General features: G+C 33.6%; 1 protein-coding gene across 1 annotated transcript; it reads left to right on the forward strand.

The window, feature by feature from the left end:
• Nucleotides 1-17,865: 17,865 nt before the first annotated feature.
• On the forward strand, nt 17,866-21,320 carry LOC101260582 (serine carboxypeptidase-like 18). Its single transcript, XM_004248730.5, has 14 exons — nt 17,866-18,076; nt 18,137-18,282; nt 18,916-18,992; nt 19,077-19,199; nt 19,340-19,442; nt 19,509-19,546; nt 19,639-19,740; nt 19,878-19,964; nt 20,053-20,181; nt 20,297-20,368; nt 20,474-20,619; nt 20,722-20,835; nt 20,928-20,982; nt 21,062-21,320. Exons 1-14 carry the CDS (start codon nt 17,955-17,957, stop codon nt 21,143-21,145), a joined length of 1,398 nt encoding a protein of 465 aa, XP_004248778.1. The 5' UTR covers nt 17,866-17,954; the 3' UTR covers nt 21,146-21,320.
• Nucleotides 21,321-21,445: the final 125 nt, after the last annotated feature.

Consider the following 21,445-nt stretch of genomic DNA (forward strand, 5'->3'; position numbering starts at 1 on the left):
GTATTATCAATTATATAGAAAAACTATGGTATCAACAATAAAATGACCGTTAATTTATAGATAAGCATGATTAAAAATAAAATCACTCTTAATATAGCAAACTACCAATCTTAGCAAAGATAATGTAATACATATGTGTCATTATGAAATTGTGATAGTGTAACTGCAATCTTAAAAGAATTTCTTTCTTGATTCCTTTTGACATGAGACTGCTACTCGTATTTCCTTTACTATTGTTTCTCTTTGATTAGTTGAATGTTGAGCCAATAAAGTTTTTCGATGCTTTCCTTGCTACTTTCAATCAACCAAGAAAAGGACGATTGAGAAATGGCTTGGAAAATAATATAGCAATAAATAAAAAAAATCTTACGACAACTAAAGTCAACATTAGTTCTACACTCTATCCAATACTATTTTTAAACACTCTACCAATAGAACCTGGTACCTATACCTAAGGTTATAACGTCTGAAGGACCTAAAATACGTAAGGTCAATTTTAAGATAATTAAACAAATATGATTCAAGGGTAATGCTTAAAAACCCAAGGTCAGATGCTTTCTTTCAAATGCTGTTAAGAAAATTGAAAAGTAGGAACTTGTATAGATTCCACAAGATTACAATTTGTTTAGATAAAATAACCAAGAAATCTATCTGACTATAAATCTTAAGACGGATTTGAACATATATAATTTATACAGTGTAATTGTCCATTTTATCGTTGATATCAATCAGTCTTCTACACAGACAACCCTCTCCTTTAAATTGTGACTATACCAAAATATGTTATATCAACTTAATTTATAGCAATGAATGTAACAAAAAATAATTAAAGTAAAGTAAAGTGATTTTATACACATTATTTGTGCAGATCACACCCTATGTCTCCGTTGGTTCCACTAAAATAATCTGAAAATAAAAAACGTGAAACATCGTATGGTAGTCCACATTAATCTTATTCACAATATTTTTTTTCTAATAAATATATTTTAAATAATTAAAATTAAAAATGTTCCACATACAAATGATTATTCCATTTTTAATCGCATATGTGAGGTATGAGAAGAACAGTGTGGACACAGAGCCTACTCATATCTTGGAGGATACGAAGGTTGTTTTCGATATACCATTAGTTCAAATCAATAAAAGGAGTGAAAAAATTAAGAAAAAATAGTACACTTGCCCATACAATCAAATTAATTGTAGTCAAACTGTAACAAAAATGGAAAGTGCGGAACTATATGATTACTCACATGATTTCGTAATGTCAACAATCTTGGTTCCTTCAGGACTTGCCTCACCTGCAATGATTTTTGTCGCTTTGCATGTTCTTATTCTATATTTTGTTCTGATTCAAAAATCTGCAATTATGATTACGTTTCAAAATTCTCAAATGTGGACATAGAGCCTACTCCTATCTTTGAGGATAGGAAGGTTGTTTTCGATACACCATCAATTTAAATAAATAAAAGGAGTGAATAAATCAAGACAAAATACTACACTTGCCCATACAAATCAAATTAATTGTACTCAAAATGTAAGAAAAATGGAAAGCGCAGAACTATATGATTACTCACATGGTTTCGGAATGCCAACAATCTTGATTCCTTTAGGACTTGCCTCACGTACAATGAGTTTTGTCGCTTTGCATGTCCTTATACTTTATCTTGTTCAACATTCAAGAATCTGCGGTTATGCTTAAGTTTCACAATTCTCAAACCATAAGTTACTACCAAAAAAAATTTGCAGCCTACAAATGATCATGACAAAATTAAAGTTAAAATATATAGAAGATCAAATATAAAAATTAAAAAGTCTATTGACTAAAAATTACCACCTAAATAAAACATAAAAGGTAGGAGAGGAAGGTTCACTATTTATAAAGAACAAAGGGTAGTGTGAAAAAGTTATTATTGTGTCTTCCCATAAAGGATACAACTCTTTGGTTAAGTTACAACCCTTCATAAAGGTCAAAACCTTTCATAAAGTCACAATCGTTCATAAAAGTTACAACTCTTCATAAAATTCGTAATTTTTCATAAAAGTCACAACTTCTCGAAAAGGTTATATCTCTTTGAAAAAGTTACAATCCTTCGAAAAGGTTACAATCTTTCATAAAACGTACAAATTTTCATAAAAGTGATAAATCTTTATAAAAGTCAAAAAATTTCATAAAACTCACACCTTTTCATGAAAGAAGATGTCTAGTTTTGAAAATAAAATAAATTAAAATGGAATCGTGATTTGTGGTGGTGCCACGTAGGCGGAATATATATATATATATATATATATATATATATATATATATATATGAGATTGGTTACGAAATAAATGACATAATTAATTATAAATTTTCATAGCTAAAATTTATAATATTTAACTATGAACTCTAATTTTTTGATATTGTAAGAACATATTTTTAGGTGAAATTTTTTTGTGTCTAAAATTTAATAAATTATAAGACAAAAAATATTTTGTCATGAATTAGATACATTATTAGTGACGAAATAATGTGTCACTGAAATCTTTAAATTCATGACTAACACTACTTAGCAAATGACGCAAATCAATTTTTTGGTGAGAAACTTTAGTGGATAAAATTTTGCTACAGATTTATATGTTTCATCACTAAAAGTATGTGTCTCAAATATTTAAGTACGAAAAGTACATTTTGTCAATAAAAGCAAATAATTAGTAACCAATTTGATGTGTAGTTTGTCATGAATTATTTATACTATTAGTGGTGAGATAATGTGTCAATGATAACATTAAATTTGTGACTAACACTACTTAACAAAATGGCGCCAAATAATTTTTTGGTGGCAAACTTTAGTGGACAAAACTTTGCTAGGAATTCTGATGTTTCATTACTTAAAGTATATGTCTCATATATTTAAGCACGAAAAGTAAATTTTATCACTAGAAGCGAATAATTAGTGACGAATTTGATGTCGTAGCTAATAATTTCGTAGCTATATATCATATTTATTGTAGTGTTGCTTGCTCATCCATGTGAGGATGAAATGCACTACTTAAGTTCACATTTGAACCCTAGCCTTTTTTAATAGACTTCCAGAATTGTGCAGTAAATGTGCACCTCTATCTGAAATAATGGAGATTGGGACCCCATGAAGTCTTACCACTTCCAGAATATATAACCTGGCATAATCTTCTTATTAATGGGTAGTCTTTATCGGTAGAAAATGGGCGGATCTTGTAATTCTATCGGCAATCACCCAAGTATATTAAATCATGCTTCCTGCGAGACCTTGGAAAGACTGTGATGAAATACATATTAATCATCACCCACTTCCATTCTAGAAGTTCTATATTTTGAGCCAAACCACCAGGCCTTTGGTGCTCTACTTCAACTTGTTGGCAATTTGGGCACTTGGCAAAAAAAATGTCCTTTTTCATACCATTCCACCAATAGATTTCTCTCAAATCACGATACATTTTTGTGGAACCCATATGAGTAGAATATCTGGAGCGATGAGCTTCCTCCATGATTCTCTCTATCCACCATTGGTAAACACAATCTGCCTTGACACCTCAACACACCATCTCCTGCTTTTCAAAAGTCATTACTTTTTTCTCATTAACATTCGCCTTTTATTAAAGCAAAATGGGATTTTGGTCTTGCTTGCCTTATACTTCTGATAGTAATGAAGATTGAGCCCCATTCATCACTGCTACTACTCCTTCTGTGGAATCCATTAGTCGGACTCCCAATCGTGCAAGTTTACGCACATCTTTTGCTAAATCTCCCTTTTCTTCCTCAACATGGATGGTACTATCCATAGATAACTTGCTAAAGGCATCAGCAACAACATTAGTTTTACCTGGGTGGTAAAGAATACTCATGTCATAATCCTTGAGCAATTCTAACCTCGTTCTTTGTTTGAGATTAACCTCTTTCTTAGTGAACACATATTGTAGGCTCTTGTGATCAGTGAATAGAATCAACATGAAAACCATACAAATAATGACTTCATATCTTCAAAGCAAAAACTTACAAATAATGACTTCATAGCTTCAAAGCAAAAACTACAGCAACCAACTCTAAGTCATGGGTTGAGTAATTATTCTCATGAACTTTCAACTCTCTGGAGGCATGGGCTATAACCTTGCCGTTCTGCATTATACGCAACCCAAACCAAATCTTGATGCATCACAATACACCACAAAACCTTGAGTACCTTTTGGTAAGGTCAAACTTGGGGTTGTAGTCAACCTCTTTTCCAGTTCATCATAGTTTTTCTCACAAGCTTCAGATCATTAAAACTTAATTGTCTTCTGAGTCAATGTGGTTAAAGAATACGAAATAGATGAGAATCCCTGTACGAACCTTCTATTATAGCCAGTCAAACCCAAGAAACTCCTAATATCAGTTGTAGATGTGGGTCTAAACCAATTCTACACTACCTCAATTTATTGAGTATCAACTTTAAATGCCTCTCCGGACACAATATGGCTTAAGAATGTAACAGACTCAATCCAAAACTCACACTTAGAGAACATGGCATGCAACTCTCTATCTTTCAATGTCTGAAGAATTATTCTGAGATGACTAGCATGATCTTGTTCATTCCTTGAATAGATTAGTATGTCATCAATGAATACGATAACAAACACATCTAATAAGGTGTGAAGACTCTATTCATAAGATCCATGAACATTGCAGGCGCATTGTTCAACCCAAAGGACATGACCAAAAACACATAATGACCATATCGGGTTTTGAAAGTTGTCTTGGAATATCACACTCGCTCACTCTTAACTGGTGGTAACCATATCTCAAAACAGGTGGAACCTTAAGCTAATTGAATAAATCATCAATATCCTTAGAGAAGGATACTTATCTTGATAGTAACATTATTCAATTGATGACAATATATACATATCCTAAGGGAACCATGTTTCTTCCTCACAAACAAGATTGAAGCGCCCAAGGTGAGTGCAACATTTTGGAAAATCATATGTCTAATGAAGAGTCAGTATGCCCTTAGGATAGCCTATTAGGGGTACATAGGCACCCCAATGCCCAATATTGAGAAATATTGGGCATAGTATAGAAAATTTGGCTAAGGGATATTAGCCATTTTTCTATAGACGAATAAGAAATATACTTTTTGGGTTGTCAAACCCCAATCCAAGATTGTTGTTCAATAAATGTACCTTCAATAAAGACCCTAAGATAAAAGAAAATCCGTTATGAATAGTTTCACACAAAGTACTACGCATCCAAGTATCAATCCTAGTACCATTCCACAAAACCATTTAAAATGATCATATAAGTTAAGTAGTGTCCAAGGACATAGTGAGCGTCCTTGGGACAATAATTAAACATTTCCAAATGAACCATAAATTATAGTTAGTTAGGAAAGTGCACCGAACCCATGTGCAAGCACATACATAAGACATGTGAATAAGTTGTCAAAGGACGGGACTACCCTAACCGAATTTAGTTGAGGTAGTTAGAGGGAAAAGTTGCACAAGGAACCACTCCATGTGGGTCCTAACCTCCCTACTAATTCTAGATACTAACCTACTGCCCTAAATAACTAAATAACCTAGGACTAACGAAATTGGACCCATTAGTGCACCCGACCTAGGATGGTCCAAAAGGTTAGTTATGGTCCTATCAACTAAGGGGTACTTTAGTAATTCCCATAGGTTATATAATTAATTTGTTTAGAAATTTAATTAATTAATTTCATAAGGGCTAAAACCAAAACTACAAAGGAAATTTTCAGGTTTTGGTTAAGACAAGAGAGGGACAACTTAGTACCTAACCTAGGATGGTCCAAGGAGTTAGTTAAGGTCCTAACAAGTTAGGGATGATTTAGTAAGTACACTAGGCTACTTAATTATTTAATTTAGCAGCTTGAATAATTAATTTAAAGGGTCATAACCGATATCACAAAAAAGTTTCAAGATTTAAGTTGAGACAAGAAAAAGACAACCTAGTATTCAACCTAGGATGGTCCAAAGGATTAGTTTCAAGAATATTTGTAATTACAATAGGTCAATTAATTAATTAAATTATATATTTAATTTACTAAATTAAAGGGTTCAAACATAAATTCTTATGATAACCTAGTATAATGCAAGAAACATCCTAGTACTTAACCTAGGATGGTCCTAAAGGGTGGATTATGGTTCCAATGACTTAGGGGTACTTTAGTACTTACCATAGTTTCCTAAATTAATTAAATTAAGGATTTAATTAACCAATATAAATTCAAAAACTTTACCTAAACCATAGTCAACACCAAAATTTCAGATTTTCGGTCAAGTCAACATTCTCCTATGTTTAGTCAACTTAGGAGGGGTTTTTTAGTAATTAGTTAATTAACTTATTAAACCCTGAGTTGAATACTTCAAGGTCAATTTATAAACCTAAAAACCAAGTTCAAACTCAACCAAATACACGACTAAAACAAGTAAACAAGCGTGAGAAAAACAGTGAACAAAACGCAAGAAACAAACAGAAAATTTCTTAGACGATTTTCAAGGTTCGTTCAAGGTGGTCTTCGTAGATTAAGTGCTCTTAAGGTATGGGTTTTCTCTCATGCTATTATTTCTCCAAGATTATTTTTAAACGTTTCAAACTCATGAATTTCAAAAATAGGGTTGTTTCCCAATGGTATTGTTGAACGTCCATCTCCCTAGTTATCCTTGTTTTCGATTATTTTAGTATATAGATGTAATCTTGAACATGTTGTTGGTATGTGGTTCTAACTGATTTTATAAGTTCTTGATTTATTAATGAGTAATGAGGTCTATAGATTGGATTCGGATGATTGAGTGATTAGTTACACAGATTAAGGAATGACATAATGCTTAGTTTTGTGTTTGAGAAAGATGAAGTTGTTATGAGTTGTTTATGAAGTTCAGTCTACTGTTATAGGTTGTTCATTAAATGATAATTATAAGTTAATTGAATGTAAAAAGGTTGTCTTACAATAAATGAAGTTTAAATGACCACTATATGTGAAAGTTTGGTTTATGCCAACAAATTGGCTAGCAAAACTATGTCCAAAATATTATCTCCCAAAATGTGTGAAGTTATACTAACAAAGTGATACCAATCTCTACATTAATAAACTCATAACATAGGGTATGCCAATCAATGGGACAAGTCCCTACATACCCTATCCACACGAACTTGTGAACGTAATAGCATTGAATAGAATCAAACCTAGTTCATGAATCTATAATGCCAAAATAACTTCATAGATTGGCCAAACAAAGCATTAAATTGTTCTTGTAAGTTTATCAAAGATTAAAATTTCAAGTGTAGTGAAAGTTTGGCTTATGCCAATAAATTTGTCTACAACATTATTTTCAAAATAGTTAATAGAATTGGCTAATGATTCCATGAAATTATACTTGAATGACTTGTCTGCCTTATGCCAATAAAATGGCTAACAATACATCATATATGAGTGATGAATGAAATTGGATATAATGTTATCTTTAAATAATTAAAAGATTAGATAATGGCTAAGGTATACCAAACTAAACATGAATGAGTGTAACTTTGGCTGGTGCCAATAAACTGGCTATGAAGTCAGTTTTCAAATTTTATAGGCCAATACTAATTTTGTGACAATCATATATAGCCAAAGTACTCAAATGAAAATATAATAACATCTAAGGTAATTCAATTAATCCATATCCAAAGTCATGCCAATCATTGGGACAAGTCCCAACATGCCCTAACCAAATGAACTATGAACATATGCAATTCATTGAGTAAAGTTTTCATCATCCATAAACTATGATATGAATCTATCAAACGAAAGTAAGCAAGTAACGTGAGTAATAACATAACTAAAGATGTATAGGCTAAGAAATTGACCAGAATGAGGTGTTAAAAGAAGTGAGACAGGCCTCATTTAGACCTAAGCTACTATGTTAAAAATACTCACGAATGAAGGTGTTAGAATGTGTGAGACAAGTCTCATTAACACCAAAGATGTTATGTAAGGACAATTCACATTTCATCAATATAAATCAAAGAATGACAAGTCATTAATTGTGAAAGTAAATGTTACCAAAAAGTACTCACCTATGAGAGTGTAAAGCTAATTAAGAGACCAGTCTCTATGTGCACTCTAATGAAAGTACTGATACTGATGTATATTTAATAGTAATGATGAGATGAGAAATCATCTATTGAGCTATGATGTCCTCATACTAGAAGTCAGCTTCCATGACGTATGAGTTGAATGAAATGGAACACTGGGCATCGATAGGCTAGCTATGAGTGGTGATCACATGATCTATCTCGGTTAAGGTTGGAGTTAAATGTATGAAAAATAATGAAATTAATGATACCGAAGGTGTTTGTGCAAGACAATCAGGAGGTGAAATCAAATTCAAGTAATGACATTAGGTCATTCTTGGTCATTGCACTTCATGATCTCGATGAGAGTCTTAAACTTCATCCTAGGTATAGCTGGTGTTTACATCAGCTTACAAATGAATGAAATGAATAATGTGAAGTACAAATGAACGAATGAAGCAGATTCTGTGTTTGCTAAAGAAGGCCCTCAATTTGAAGTCTCATATGTTGGGCCCTCACTTGAGATGTCTTATGCTACATCAACGATTCTAAAGTCTCATGTATATGAAATGTATAATATATAAAACATGAAAGTAATGAAATCAATGGTATAATCAATAGAGAATTGCTTATAAAATGTAACGAATATATAATAGAAAGAATGACTCACTATAAGGCCGGGAAATCATTCTTTAGTCCTTGGATTACTTACATCGATTCATTATTGGTATGGGAATACAATGAATCATTGAACTTGTAATTAAAACATAGGACCAAAGTAGTTATTGAACTACACAACAAAAATAAGAAAAAGACTGAAAAATAATCTAAATGTACAAAGAGGAGCTCTCGTCCTAAGAGGATCAAAATCTCAATTCTTCGCCAGAGTTGTTCTACAATTATGTGGATGATACTAATGTTTTGTAATCATATATAAAGTGAGTTGTGTGCTTTGAATTCATGAAAATACATCATATTCATACCACAATTCACATTTAATGATTTAGGAAAGTCTAGTCACTAGGCTTTCCAGAAATAGCATGTTTTTTAGGAAGAGCTTTCTTTGATCATGCATAGCCTTATGTGTATGTGTGCATGCACCCATACTTAGTAAAAGTGGTGTACTAACCCCTACTATTTACTATTCTTATAGGTGCAGGTCAGAGGATAGGTTGACGACACTTGCAGCAGTTTGGAGTTTAGTGTTTCTCCAAACCATTTGGTAGGTCCTCATGATTTAGAGGATGCTACAGATTTAGTCTAGCCTTAGTTTTAGACATAGCTAGTGGACATTGTCCCTGGACTTTTTTTTGCACCTTCATTTCAAAGCTTTGTAATAATGCAGTGTTTGGCGAACTATTTATGATATATTCATCTTCAGTTCAGAATTGATTCTTTATGTTAGATGGTTGTTATCTTATGTTGATATTAGTATATGATGTATCTAGTTAATAATTATATGAATTTTATGCATACTTCACACATATAAAAAGTTTTAAATTTTCCACAAATTTAAGTAGATGAATGTGATGGATGCAAGATGAGGCTTGTCTGCGATCTTTGAGAGGTCAACGACGTCGGTTGCGATCCGGATTCCAGAATTCAGGTCGTGAAAGTGAGACACTTGGTCGAATGAAGCCCTTAGATAAGATATACTTTAACTTCTCTTTAAGCTCTTTCAACTCTGCTGGTGTCATTCTATATGGAGGAATAGATATAGGATAAGTATCTAGAAGAATGTTTATACCAAAGTCTATCTCTCTCAGGATGAGCTCTGGGAAGATCATCTAGGAAAATTTTAGGAAACTCTCTTACTGCTTGAACTAAATGAATTGGAGGTATCTCAACACTTGAGTCATTAAATATGACTAAGTGATAGAAGAACCCCTTAGAAAAACTAACTTCTTTGTTTTAAGGTACGAAATGAGACGACCCTTAGGCACTACTGAACTACTTTTCCACTCTAAGACTGGCTAACTTGGAAACTGAAACTTGAATACTCGATTTCTACAATCAACTGAGGCATAACAGGCATAAAGTCTATCCATACCAATAATGACATCAAAATCTACCATGTCTAACTCAATTAAATCAGTCATGGTACTCTTGTTATTGACGGAAACGGGACAATCATGAAAGACTTTCTATTCTAGAAAAGACTCACCAACAACTGTAGAAACATTGAATGACTCACTAAGTTGCTCAGGAATAACATCAAAATTCATAGAAACATAAAGTATTACAAAAGATACTAACAAAGCATAAACAGTAAAGTCAAAGACTTGGATCATACCAGTGACAATAGTTGGAGATCCTCTTGCTCTTGGCGAGTATTGATAGCATACAAGTGGTTTACTCCTCCTTCAGTACGAAAAGTAGCCCCTCTAGGTGCAACTCTGTTTGGTGAGCAACTAAAGAAGACTAGGCTCTATTGCCTTCATTATCATTTCCCAGCTTGTTCTTTGGACACTTCCGAATGAAATGCCCATTTTGACCACACTAGAAACAACTAGTGGATCCATCACGACACGTACCTGACTGGTTCCTATCACACTTGGCACAGGTTGGAGGCTTACTACCCTCTTGTGCCATGCTACCCTTAGAATAGGCAAGTTTAGATCTAAATTTTGACTATTGTACTCATATTTGTTCTTAGGTGATGGTTCACTAGCAAATCATGGAGCATGTACCTTATGTTTCTACTGGAAAGATGACCAGTTGGCATAACTCTTTTGTTGCCTGGACTCATTCTCTGTCTTGTCCCTTTGTTCTTACACTCTTCCCTATCCCTCAACTTCTCTTCCTCAGCCTGTTACACATAGACCATCAACCTTTAGCTATCCATGTCACCTATCAGCATTGTAGCCCTACCTTCCTTACTCGACAGATGCGACAGCCCAGCAACAAGCAAGCTCATTCTACTCTCATGTCTACAACCATCTCCGAAGCATAACGGGATAGTTAGGCGAACTTAAACACATAATCATGAACATTTAGCGACTCATGTTAAAGATTAAAAAATTCTCGTACCTTAGCCTTCTTCTGTTCTCGTGGAAAGAAACGCCCCAACAAGGCCTCCTCAAAATAAGCCCAACTCGCAGGTGGTGCACCCTCAGCCCTACTCTCTTTCCATTGATCAAACCAAGTCCTAGAAACACTATTCAATTGATATCCAACTAGTTTAAATCGCTCAGTATCAGCAATATGCATGACCTAAAATACCTTCTTCAGTTTCTCAATAAAATTCTCTAAATCCTTAATAGTGTTTGAACCCGTGACACTTTGAGGATTCATCTTTAAGAACTCTTGGAACCTCAAAATATCAGTCATTTCTTGTTTGGATCCTCTCCATTGTCCAACCTGTTTAGTCACCACTTGCTTAACATCCGAATAGCCTCGCGAAATTCAACATTGGTAACTTTTCCTGGAGGTTGCCTTTTAGGTGCATTTGGTAAGTTTGTTCCTTAACATTACGTCTAGCAGGGCGACCTCTAACAGCTCTTCATAGCGTCAGTATTATCTGAAACATGTGCAACCACGAATTAGAGAAAAACATTTTAGAGATCAAAGTCAAAAGCACGAAATGATTGTGAAAGAAGTGAGAAATTTTCCTAAGTGTTGCAGCCTCCTAATTATAGATATGGAGCACTCACATCAATAACTAAAACTCTATTGACACGACTTCATAGACTCCATATAACTCTTGAACTCTGTGCTCTGATATCAAGTTTATAATGCCTAAAGCCTATACCCTGGGTTGAACTGACACTTGAGAACCATGGATGACCCCAAGCAAACCCTTGTCCTAGCTTACTTACTCAGTGGGAGATTTATTTCAACAAAGAGAAGTCAATGTAATAAACTGGAATATTCAACTTGGCCATTAAGGCAAACCCAATTCTTAACATAAGATAATGATAATGAAAAGACTAAAGAACTAGCATCTGACTGTCTATCTATGAATACTTTAAAACTAAGATGGATGTTGGGACAAACACCAAGACATCCTAATGAACTAATAAAATAATTGAGAATAATAAAAGGAGTCCTCTGGGATGCAAGGAGGCTCACCAACTGACTCGGGAGTGTTCACTGGATCAGTGATCCACTGGATGTCGATCCTACTTACTTGCGTCTGCATCATAAGATGATGCATGTCAATTGGCATCAGTACATTGAATGTATGAGCATGTGAGTTGGAACTCTAAATACAACATAAGCTTGAAAGTTATCTCAAGAACATACCTGGATCAACTCAACTCAACATAATTAAACTCATTTCAATATAAAGAAGTTTTTAAAACAAGTGCAATACAGAGAAAAACTGTTTTAAAATATGATGTCAACTCTGTATATATGCAAAGATACATATAAGTCTGAAATGTATGTAAAAATACAACAAACTTTGTATGTAAGAATAAAAATATTATTGTGCGAGTTTCTCAAACCGACAATGGTCATGTAAGAGAGATCGTGATGATACATCATTTTGCCTCTCTCTGTCAGGGTCATCATATACCTTTCCATGAGTATAGAACCTGAACTACAAAGAAGATCCACTAGTCGATGCTAAAAAGCACTAAAGGAATCATCTAAAAAGTATGACCCTTTTCTACCCATGGAGGCTACATGGTTTATGGGGGGCTGTGAGTTGTCTGAACTCTCCCCTATATAAGTGCACAATACTACTCTCAAAAATAATATAATATTAGATCTTACGTTTAAATATATACTTCCTTTTGTGGTTTAATATAAGTGCTCAAAAACGTAATTCAAAGGCTACCTTAGAAGTCAATGTTTCCCTTCTTGCTTCATTTAGAACGATTACTCTTTTCTAAAAGACTAGCTCGCGGGCTCTTTGGAAATATCAACATCCATTCTTTTTTAAATGTGAAAATTATTTTAGATCTCTTTGGGAATACATAGTCCCTATATACTTCTGAAGAAATAAACTTCAAGCTTTACTCTTTACTCAACTTGAACTTAAAGTCTTAAAACAAAGTTAAAACATTTGGAAAAGACTTTTGGAGAACTCTAAGAACTTCTCTTGACTTTGATCATAACTTGTCTTGACTTGACTCTTAACTGGCACTTGAATTGAATTATGGATTCAAAGATTGTGATTTGTGATTGGAAGGATCTCATGGTGTTTAGGAATGATATTATATAGTTCAACATGAGGTCCAAAATTTCAATGTCTGAGGGTGGATCTGCGAAGCGGAGAAGCATTAAAATTATAATTTTGAAAACAACTTTTTAGGAAGAATGGTGCGTGATCGCTTTTCAAAGCGAAATGATTTTTCCCAAATTTGGGGACCATCTCTGTGACGCGCCACCACTACTTTGAATCATCCGACGAAATTTCTTCTATGTTTTTTTAACTCTAAAACCTCTAAAATCCATCGGTTCTTTCCCCAGACACTTAGAATCATTCATACCATCAAATAACATCAGGTTCTTACTCGAAAACACAAATAAAAATGTGAATTAATCTCAAGAAACTCCAATCAACACAACCCACCAGAATTCAAACGAAATTTCAAGAACACAAGGATTTACATTCAAATCTAATAACTTCTCTAAAATTGAATCATGATTGGTGCGTGGGTGAAATAATCCAACTGTATGCGATATCACATATCATATAGGGATCACCCCCGATGAAATCCACAAACTAATCTCGATGAATCTTTAACGAATCTTGAACATTCTTCTCATTTCTCTATGCCCTACCGTAAAATCCACTTTTCTAAAACTAACTAATATGAGACTTTACCCCAATTAAACTCCTAAAAATGAATTAGAATAATTAGGTAAGGAAAAGACTAAATTACCCTTCAAAAATCCGGATTTAGACTTCCTTAATCCAACAGCTAAAGTTCCAAAGAGCATAACTTACTTATACAAACTCGAACTCGAACAAACTCAGCGGTGTTGGAAACATTAGTCCAAGAGCATTCAAATCATATCTGGAAGTAATCCAAACTCATATTGATCTATGAGGCATTTTCGTTTGAGGTTGATGAAAACTCACTTTTCCTAACTTAAATAGATTTCCAGATTTTTTTCATTATTTCCAAAATTTATTATTTCAAGTTTCTTGGCTTCTTTCTAGTTTTTTCAAATTGCGAGATATTACAGAGACTTACATTAAGACCTTAGTAATGGAGTCAGTTGGTCCCGATAGGAAAAGAGACCCATTTTCAAATTTAAATGAGCCCAGAGAAGGTAGAACCTTAGTTTGCAGATTTTTATGTGTTATAGTCCCTATATTTTTAGTCATCCAAAAATGCATATATTTTTAGCGGAAATTTTTCATTGACGTCTTTTAAGATCTTAGTAATAGAGCATGTTGGTCTTGGTGGGCAAACCGGCCCATTTTCAAGTTGGAAAGAGCCTAAAAGCAGGTAAACCCTCATTTTTTTAATATTCGTGTGCTATATAGTCCATTGACTTTTGATGATCTAAAATTCTAGATACTTTTGCTTAGATTTTTCATGGACATCCGTTAAGACCTTAGAAATGGAATCAGTTTTTCTCAACAGGCAAATGGGTCCATTTTCAAATTAAATTGCTCCAACGTAGGTAAACCTCCATTTTGCGATTTTTGTATACTATAGTCCATGGTTTTTTAGTGATCCGAATTTCCATATCTTATGTCAACTTTTTTGTGGACATTCATTAAGACCTTAATAATGGAGACAGTTATTTTTTATGGGCAAACGCGCCCATTTAAAGTTCAAACGATCCCCAAAGAAGGTAAATCCCCATTGTGTCAATTTTCATGTGCTATAATTGATGCATTTTTGGTGATCTAGAATTCGTGATTTTCTAGCTGAAATATTTTGTCGATGTCCATTAAGACTTTAGTAATGGAGCATGTTGGTTCTGGCGGGCAAACAGACCCATTTTCCATTTAAAAAGAGCCCTAAAGCAGGTAAACCCCTATTTTGTCGATTTTCATGTCCTATGGTCCATGAATATTTGGGTGATCCAAAATTCCAAAAAATAAAATTACTAAATTTTTGTATGGATATCCGTTAAGACCTTAGAAATGGAGTCAGTTTGTCCCGTTGAGCAAACAGACCTATTTTCAAGTTCAAACGAGCCCTAAAGAAGTATACCTCTACTTTTCTAATTTTCGGGGGCAATAGTCTATGAATATTTGGGATATAGAGATGTTCGTTAAGATTTAGTAATGAAGTAAGTTGATCCTAAAGGGCAAACGAGCTCATTTTCAAGTTCAAACGAGTCCCAAAGAAGGTCAATCCTCATTTTGCCGATTTTCGTGTGCAGTAGCGTATCAATTTTTAGTGATATGAAATTCCAAATTTTTTTGCTGAACTTTTTCATGGACGTCCGTTAAGTTCATGATCAAAGGACGTCATGATTAACTATCTAAAAAAATACTGTTAATCATCACAATATACTTCATATCACAAATCACAATCTTGAATTCATTATTCAAATTTAAGTTAGAGTTAAGAATCAAGTATTGATAATTCTTCGAGTCATTTCAAAAGTTTTTTACATTTCTTTTAAACTTGTTTTAAGACTTGAGTATTTAGTTGAATAAGAGTAAGAGTAAGTTCATTGTCTTAAAAATTATATATGGGAACTAAGTATTTTCAAAGAATAAATGTTAAGTATCTTTGAGTTTCATCTCTTTTAAGAGATTGATTTTTGAGTAATAATCTCAAACCACAGAGAAAGAGTTATCAATTTAAACATATGAGGTAAGTATATTTTGGGAGTAGTATTGAGCATCGATATGGAGACTAGTTCATAATAATTCAAGTCTCCATAAATGATGTAGCCAACGTGGGTAGAAAGGAGCATACTTTTTTGATGATTCCTCAATGATTTTAAACATAGCTTAGCGAATCCACTTAATTGAGGAGTTTTATATCTTGACAAGTTATAGGATAATTCTAGCAGCGTGGGTGAGATTTTGTACTATTACATAGCTCATAGTTATGGTTGTCGGTTAGAGAATATCTCAAATAGAGTTTATTTTTGTATTCTTATATCCAACTAAGATATTATTGTATATTTCAATACTTCGAGATGTTATCTACTACTTTGAATGTTTTATATAAATTGCATCATTATAGTTGTTTTATTTCTACATTGAGTTGAGTATCCATGAGTTGAATAAAGTTGAGGTAAGTGTTTCTTTCAAATTCCAGTTCAAGCATACATATTGTTTAGATTTTCCCTCACATGCTAATATATTCAATATACTTGCGTCATTTGGTCTGCATCATTTTTTATGCAGATAGAGGCAATCAGGATCAGGATCAGTATCTAGCGCTTTGCTGATCTAGTCAAGCATTATATCTTAGAGTCATTTGGTGAGCTTTCTTGCTCTTTGGAGGATCCCTTTTTTATTGCTTTATCATTTCAGTTGTTAGGTTGATCTGGGTCTTTTTCCGACATCCCTCATAGTATTAGAGGGGCTTCATAGACAGATGATTATAGTTCAATAATCTTTTCATTTTCATTCCATTTATATATGTTGAGACTTGTGTTGCCATTTTTTCTAGTTAAATGTTTATTTCTAAAACATTCTAAGTTTATTTTGACACAGTTGAGTAAAGTTGCATTTGATTTCTCTTATTAATGCTTAAAGTCTTTTGTTGAGAGTCTAGCCAGACTAAGAATTTGCTTAGGGCCAACAATGGTTCTCGAGTGTCAGTCCCGCTTAGGGTGTAGACTCGGGACGTGACATTGATACCATGAAAGCATGATATATTTTTTTTTTTCCATTGTTTGTTCTTGGACCGCACCCCTTGAAGAATATATATTCATATTAAAAAAGAATATCGTATTACAAAGATCAAACTCACTGTCTGTAGGTTTTTGAGCGGCTGGGGATTGCTCTGCTGATGTATACATATTAGGTGTTTGTTTTGATCAACGTGATTAGCAAAAGTTTCACAACTACGAAGAAATAAGATAAAGAATCATTCCAAATACAAGTTATATCTAACATGGGATGTTCACCAGATGTAACATTACATGGACATCGATTAGAGATAACCACTAGTTCCTAAGATCTATAAAATTAAAACAAAGCTTTATTTATACAGGAAATAATTAATTAATTGAAACATAATTAGTGTTTTTTTAGGCATAATACATAAATGTGTCTTTTAACTTGACTTTAAAACACATTTATGTTCTTCAACTATGGATTTGCACAAATAGACACTTAAACTTGTATAAAGTTGAACAAATAGACACACATGTCCTATATGTAATTTTTTGTTCAAGGTGTATTTTGTTATGTAAGACTCATATGTTTATTTATTTAAAAGTTGGATAGTTAAAGTGTCTATTTGTGCATCATGAAAGTTTGAGATCAAAGTTATAATATGAAGTCAACTTTAGGGTCCAATATATGTATTATGCCTTTTTCTATTAGTCAAATCTTAGTGATTAAGTTAAATATAATACATAAATATGATCTTTGACTTGATCTCATTTCACAATTATGCCCTCAAACTTTGAGTGTGCATAATTAAACACTTAAACTTGTATAAAATTGAACAAATAAACACAAACTTCTTACATGGCATTGTACATGGAAATTTGTTTCCTACGTGGTGTCCTACGTGTATTGTGACACGTAGAACTCGTGTATCTATTTATTTAACTTTATACAAGTTCAAGTATTTGTTTGTTCACATCTAAAATATGTTTTAAATATATAACATATTTAATCCGTCTATAAATAGAAATTTGATGAAAATGGTCAAAACTCAAAAGAATATATTTGGTGTGAAGGCACCGGACACGTGAAGTTAAGCCGCTATATATTAGTGCCCCCTCTTCTCTATTCAGAAGCTTTATTTTCTCAATTCCATTAAACTCATTTTCAATGGTGCGACTCATTGTGTTTTCAGTACTGCTGCTACTTGTATCTCATGTCGTCTCGTCACACTTCATCGTTGAGACTCTACCTGGATTTGATGGAAAACTTTCATTTACACTCGAAACAGGGTAAGTAGATTGTATTAATTTTGTCATGATAGATACTAAACTGTTATGTTGATGAATCAGTTACATTGGTGTTGGAGAAGATGAACAAGTGCAGCTGTTTTATTTCTTCATACAATCTGAGAGAGATCCAGAGAATGATCCTCTCATGATTTGGCTCACCGGAGGTCCTGGTTGTTCTGCTCTATCGACATTTTTTTATGAGATGGGTATATCAATTTAATCCCTTTTTTTCCTTATGTCTATTCTTTTTTGTGTCTTCATTCCAGATTGCTTGATTTCCTCTAGATTTATCGTCTTTCCTTTTGTACTGCTGTGATGATTTGTTGATTGATTACGACAAATGGTTCTTCCTTTTCAGCTGCTTAATTGATTTCGTTGTATTCTCCTGATATCCTACACCCAAGATTTTCCATTCATTTTAAAAACTCTTGGTTGGCTAACATGACGAACCATTATAACGATTTCACTCAGTAACTACCAAAGACATAATTCGGAAGGATTTTAACTTTGAAGTTCGGGTATGGAAATCAAACCATTATAGAAAAGTTGTCAAAAATTTGTGACAAATAAATATTGAAAACTAGTCAAGATTGGATAAAGGAATCATAAATAATGTTAAATGTGTATCAATATATGTGCATAAGGTGAAAGCAATAAGGACGATGGCTAAAGGATCAATTTTAGGTTAAGAGTCTCCGAGTCTTAAGAGATAAAGTTATTCATTAATGTATTTGTTAGTGTAAGAGGAAAAAATAAGATTGTTCTCATGATCTTCATGCTTGGATTATTGTGTCTCAAAATTTAATAAGCTGTAGAAATGACGTTGATGCTTCTTTCAGGTCCTTTAACCTTTGATTATGCAAATTCTAGTGGAAATTTCCCAAAATTGGAGTTGAACTCATATTCTTGGACCAAGGTTTGTAAGCTTATTCTTTTGCAATGTGCTTATATTTTCATTGTTGCTCGTCTATATAAGCCGTAATCTGGTTTTCATTTCTAGGTGGCCAACATAATATTTATAGATCAACCTGCTGGCACCGGCTATTCATATGCAAACACTTCAGAAGCTTACAACTGTAGTGATACCCTCTCCGTAACTCTTACTTATGACTTCCTTAGAAAGGTGAGGGAATTTTAACATTTATTTATCTCACATTCTCAATGTCGGTCAGAACTTTATACTCATGCTTAAGGATAACATAAGTATCTAACCTGTGAAACATTCATAAGCAAATTCATGAGACTGAAATTGTGGTGCTGTAGTGGCTTATGGAGCATCCCGAGTATCTCAAGAATCCATTATATGTTACTGGTGGTTCCTACTCAGGCTTTTTTGTTCCACCGCTTACTCACAAAATATACGATGGTATTGTACTACCTGAGTTCAAAATAAGTCCTGTTATCTTTTGATGACCTTTTTCTTTCTCTCAAGGTATTGAAGTTGGTGACAAACCTCAACTAAATATCAAAGTATGAACTACAATTTATTCAGTTGCTCAACTCTTCTTTCTGTTCTCATTTTAAGTTCTGCTGTCAAACCTGAGGTTTTTTATCAAATGTAGGGATATATACTAGGCAATGCTCAAACAGATAGATTCATCGACTTTAATGGTAGAGTCAGATATGCTAATCGTATGGGACTTATTTCAGATAAGATCTATCAGGTATCTAATAGCTTATGTTCTGTACTCTATATTGGGGAAACTATTTTCTAATTAACAACATTAAAGAGTCGTTGAACTAGAAATTACTTACAATTCATTATGACTCTTCAATTGATCTTCCTTATGTTACCGTGTAGTCCACTAAAGCAAATTGCAATGGGAACTACATTGACGTTGATCCAAATAACACATTATGTCTAAATGATCTTCAGAAAGTAGACAGGGTAAGGTATCAAGTTCTGCACTTATAAAATATTAAGATATCTTCAAAGTTCAATAATGCTTAAATAGTCTGTCATTGTACGTGATTAGTGTCTCAAGAACATACAATGGACACATATTTTAGAACCTTGGTGTGACGTTGAATCTTTTATGAGCATTCTCCAAGAAATTCCTACAAATGGCCAGTCAGTATTTCCAATTGCAGGACCATGGTGTCGAGTAAGTCTCTGTTTCTCCCACTCAACAAGGCCTTCTTAGCATCATGTATTATGTTAATTCTGTTGGTATATTATACAAGAATTTGATGAGTTAACTTTTTAAACCCAAAAACCAGGAAAAAAATTACATATACTCATATGTTTGGGCAAACAATAAAGCTGTCCAGAAAGCACTAAACGTTCGTGAGGTATGCAAATACAGTTTTTATTCCTACTGTTCACTTCCAATGCTAGACCCCTCCACAGCCGAGAAATAGAAACCTTTGAATGATATGGTCATGTAAAAAACCCAGGGAACAATATTGGAGTGGGTGAGATGCAATGAAAGCATGCATTATAGAGGTAAGGAGAGAACCGAGTCATATGTGTATGATGTCCCAAGTGCCGTTGATGATCATCGCCATCTCACCAGCAAATCCTGTCAAGCACTAATTTATAGGTATTACTCCAAGATAGCTGTACTTCTTCATGTTACGCCATTCTTCTAAGTGACCATAATATATCCTGTCGAGACTTTTTGACATTTTTTTTACTTTGATAGCGGTGACCATGACATGATTGTTCCTCATTTGACCACGGAAGAATGGATAGACACTTTGAAACTGCCAATTGTAGATGATTGGGAGCCTTGGTTAGTTGACGTTCAAGTTGCAGGGTTAGCTCCTTGCTCTTAATGCTTTTTTTACTCACCCGAATCCTTAACATGTATCAATAGTTGTTAACTTTTCTAATACTTTGTTTATGTAGGTACAAAATGAAGTATTTACAAAATGATTATGAGCTGACATATGCAACTGTTAAGGTAAGGAAAGTTCCCTATTGCAACAACTCTAAACCATCATTGTATCTTAATCTTAACTCCTTTGAATTAATTTATTTAGGATGCGGGTCATACAGCTGCTGAATACAAACCGGAACAATGCTTGTCAATGGTTGATAGGTGGTTTTCCGGTGACCCTCTTTAGTTTCACCACCGCAAGACATTAATGTACTTACTCATTTGTTTTTCTGGATCGACATAATTAAGTTGCTTCTTTGACAACTTATATAGCAACACCAACATTAAGCATGTCTGTCATGTAATCTTGACATGGAAAATCACATGTTAAAATATATATGATTCGAGGTTGACGCTATTTATATTCCTTTGTACATTTTACTATGCGAAGTTGGAGAAAGGAAGTACTTATCGAATTTATTCTGTTTTTTTAATGTAGAGCAAATTCCTTACCTCCTACTTTTTCCATACTAGTTCTCTGGGCTCG

Source organism: Solanum lycopersicum, chromosome 10 (assembly GCF_036512215.1).
Source record: "Solanum lycopersicum chromosome 10, SLM_r2.1".
Lineage (NCBI taxonomy): Eukaryota > Viridiplantae > Streptophyta > Magnoliopsida > Solanales > Solanaceae > Solanum > Solanum lycopersicum.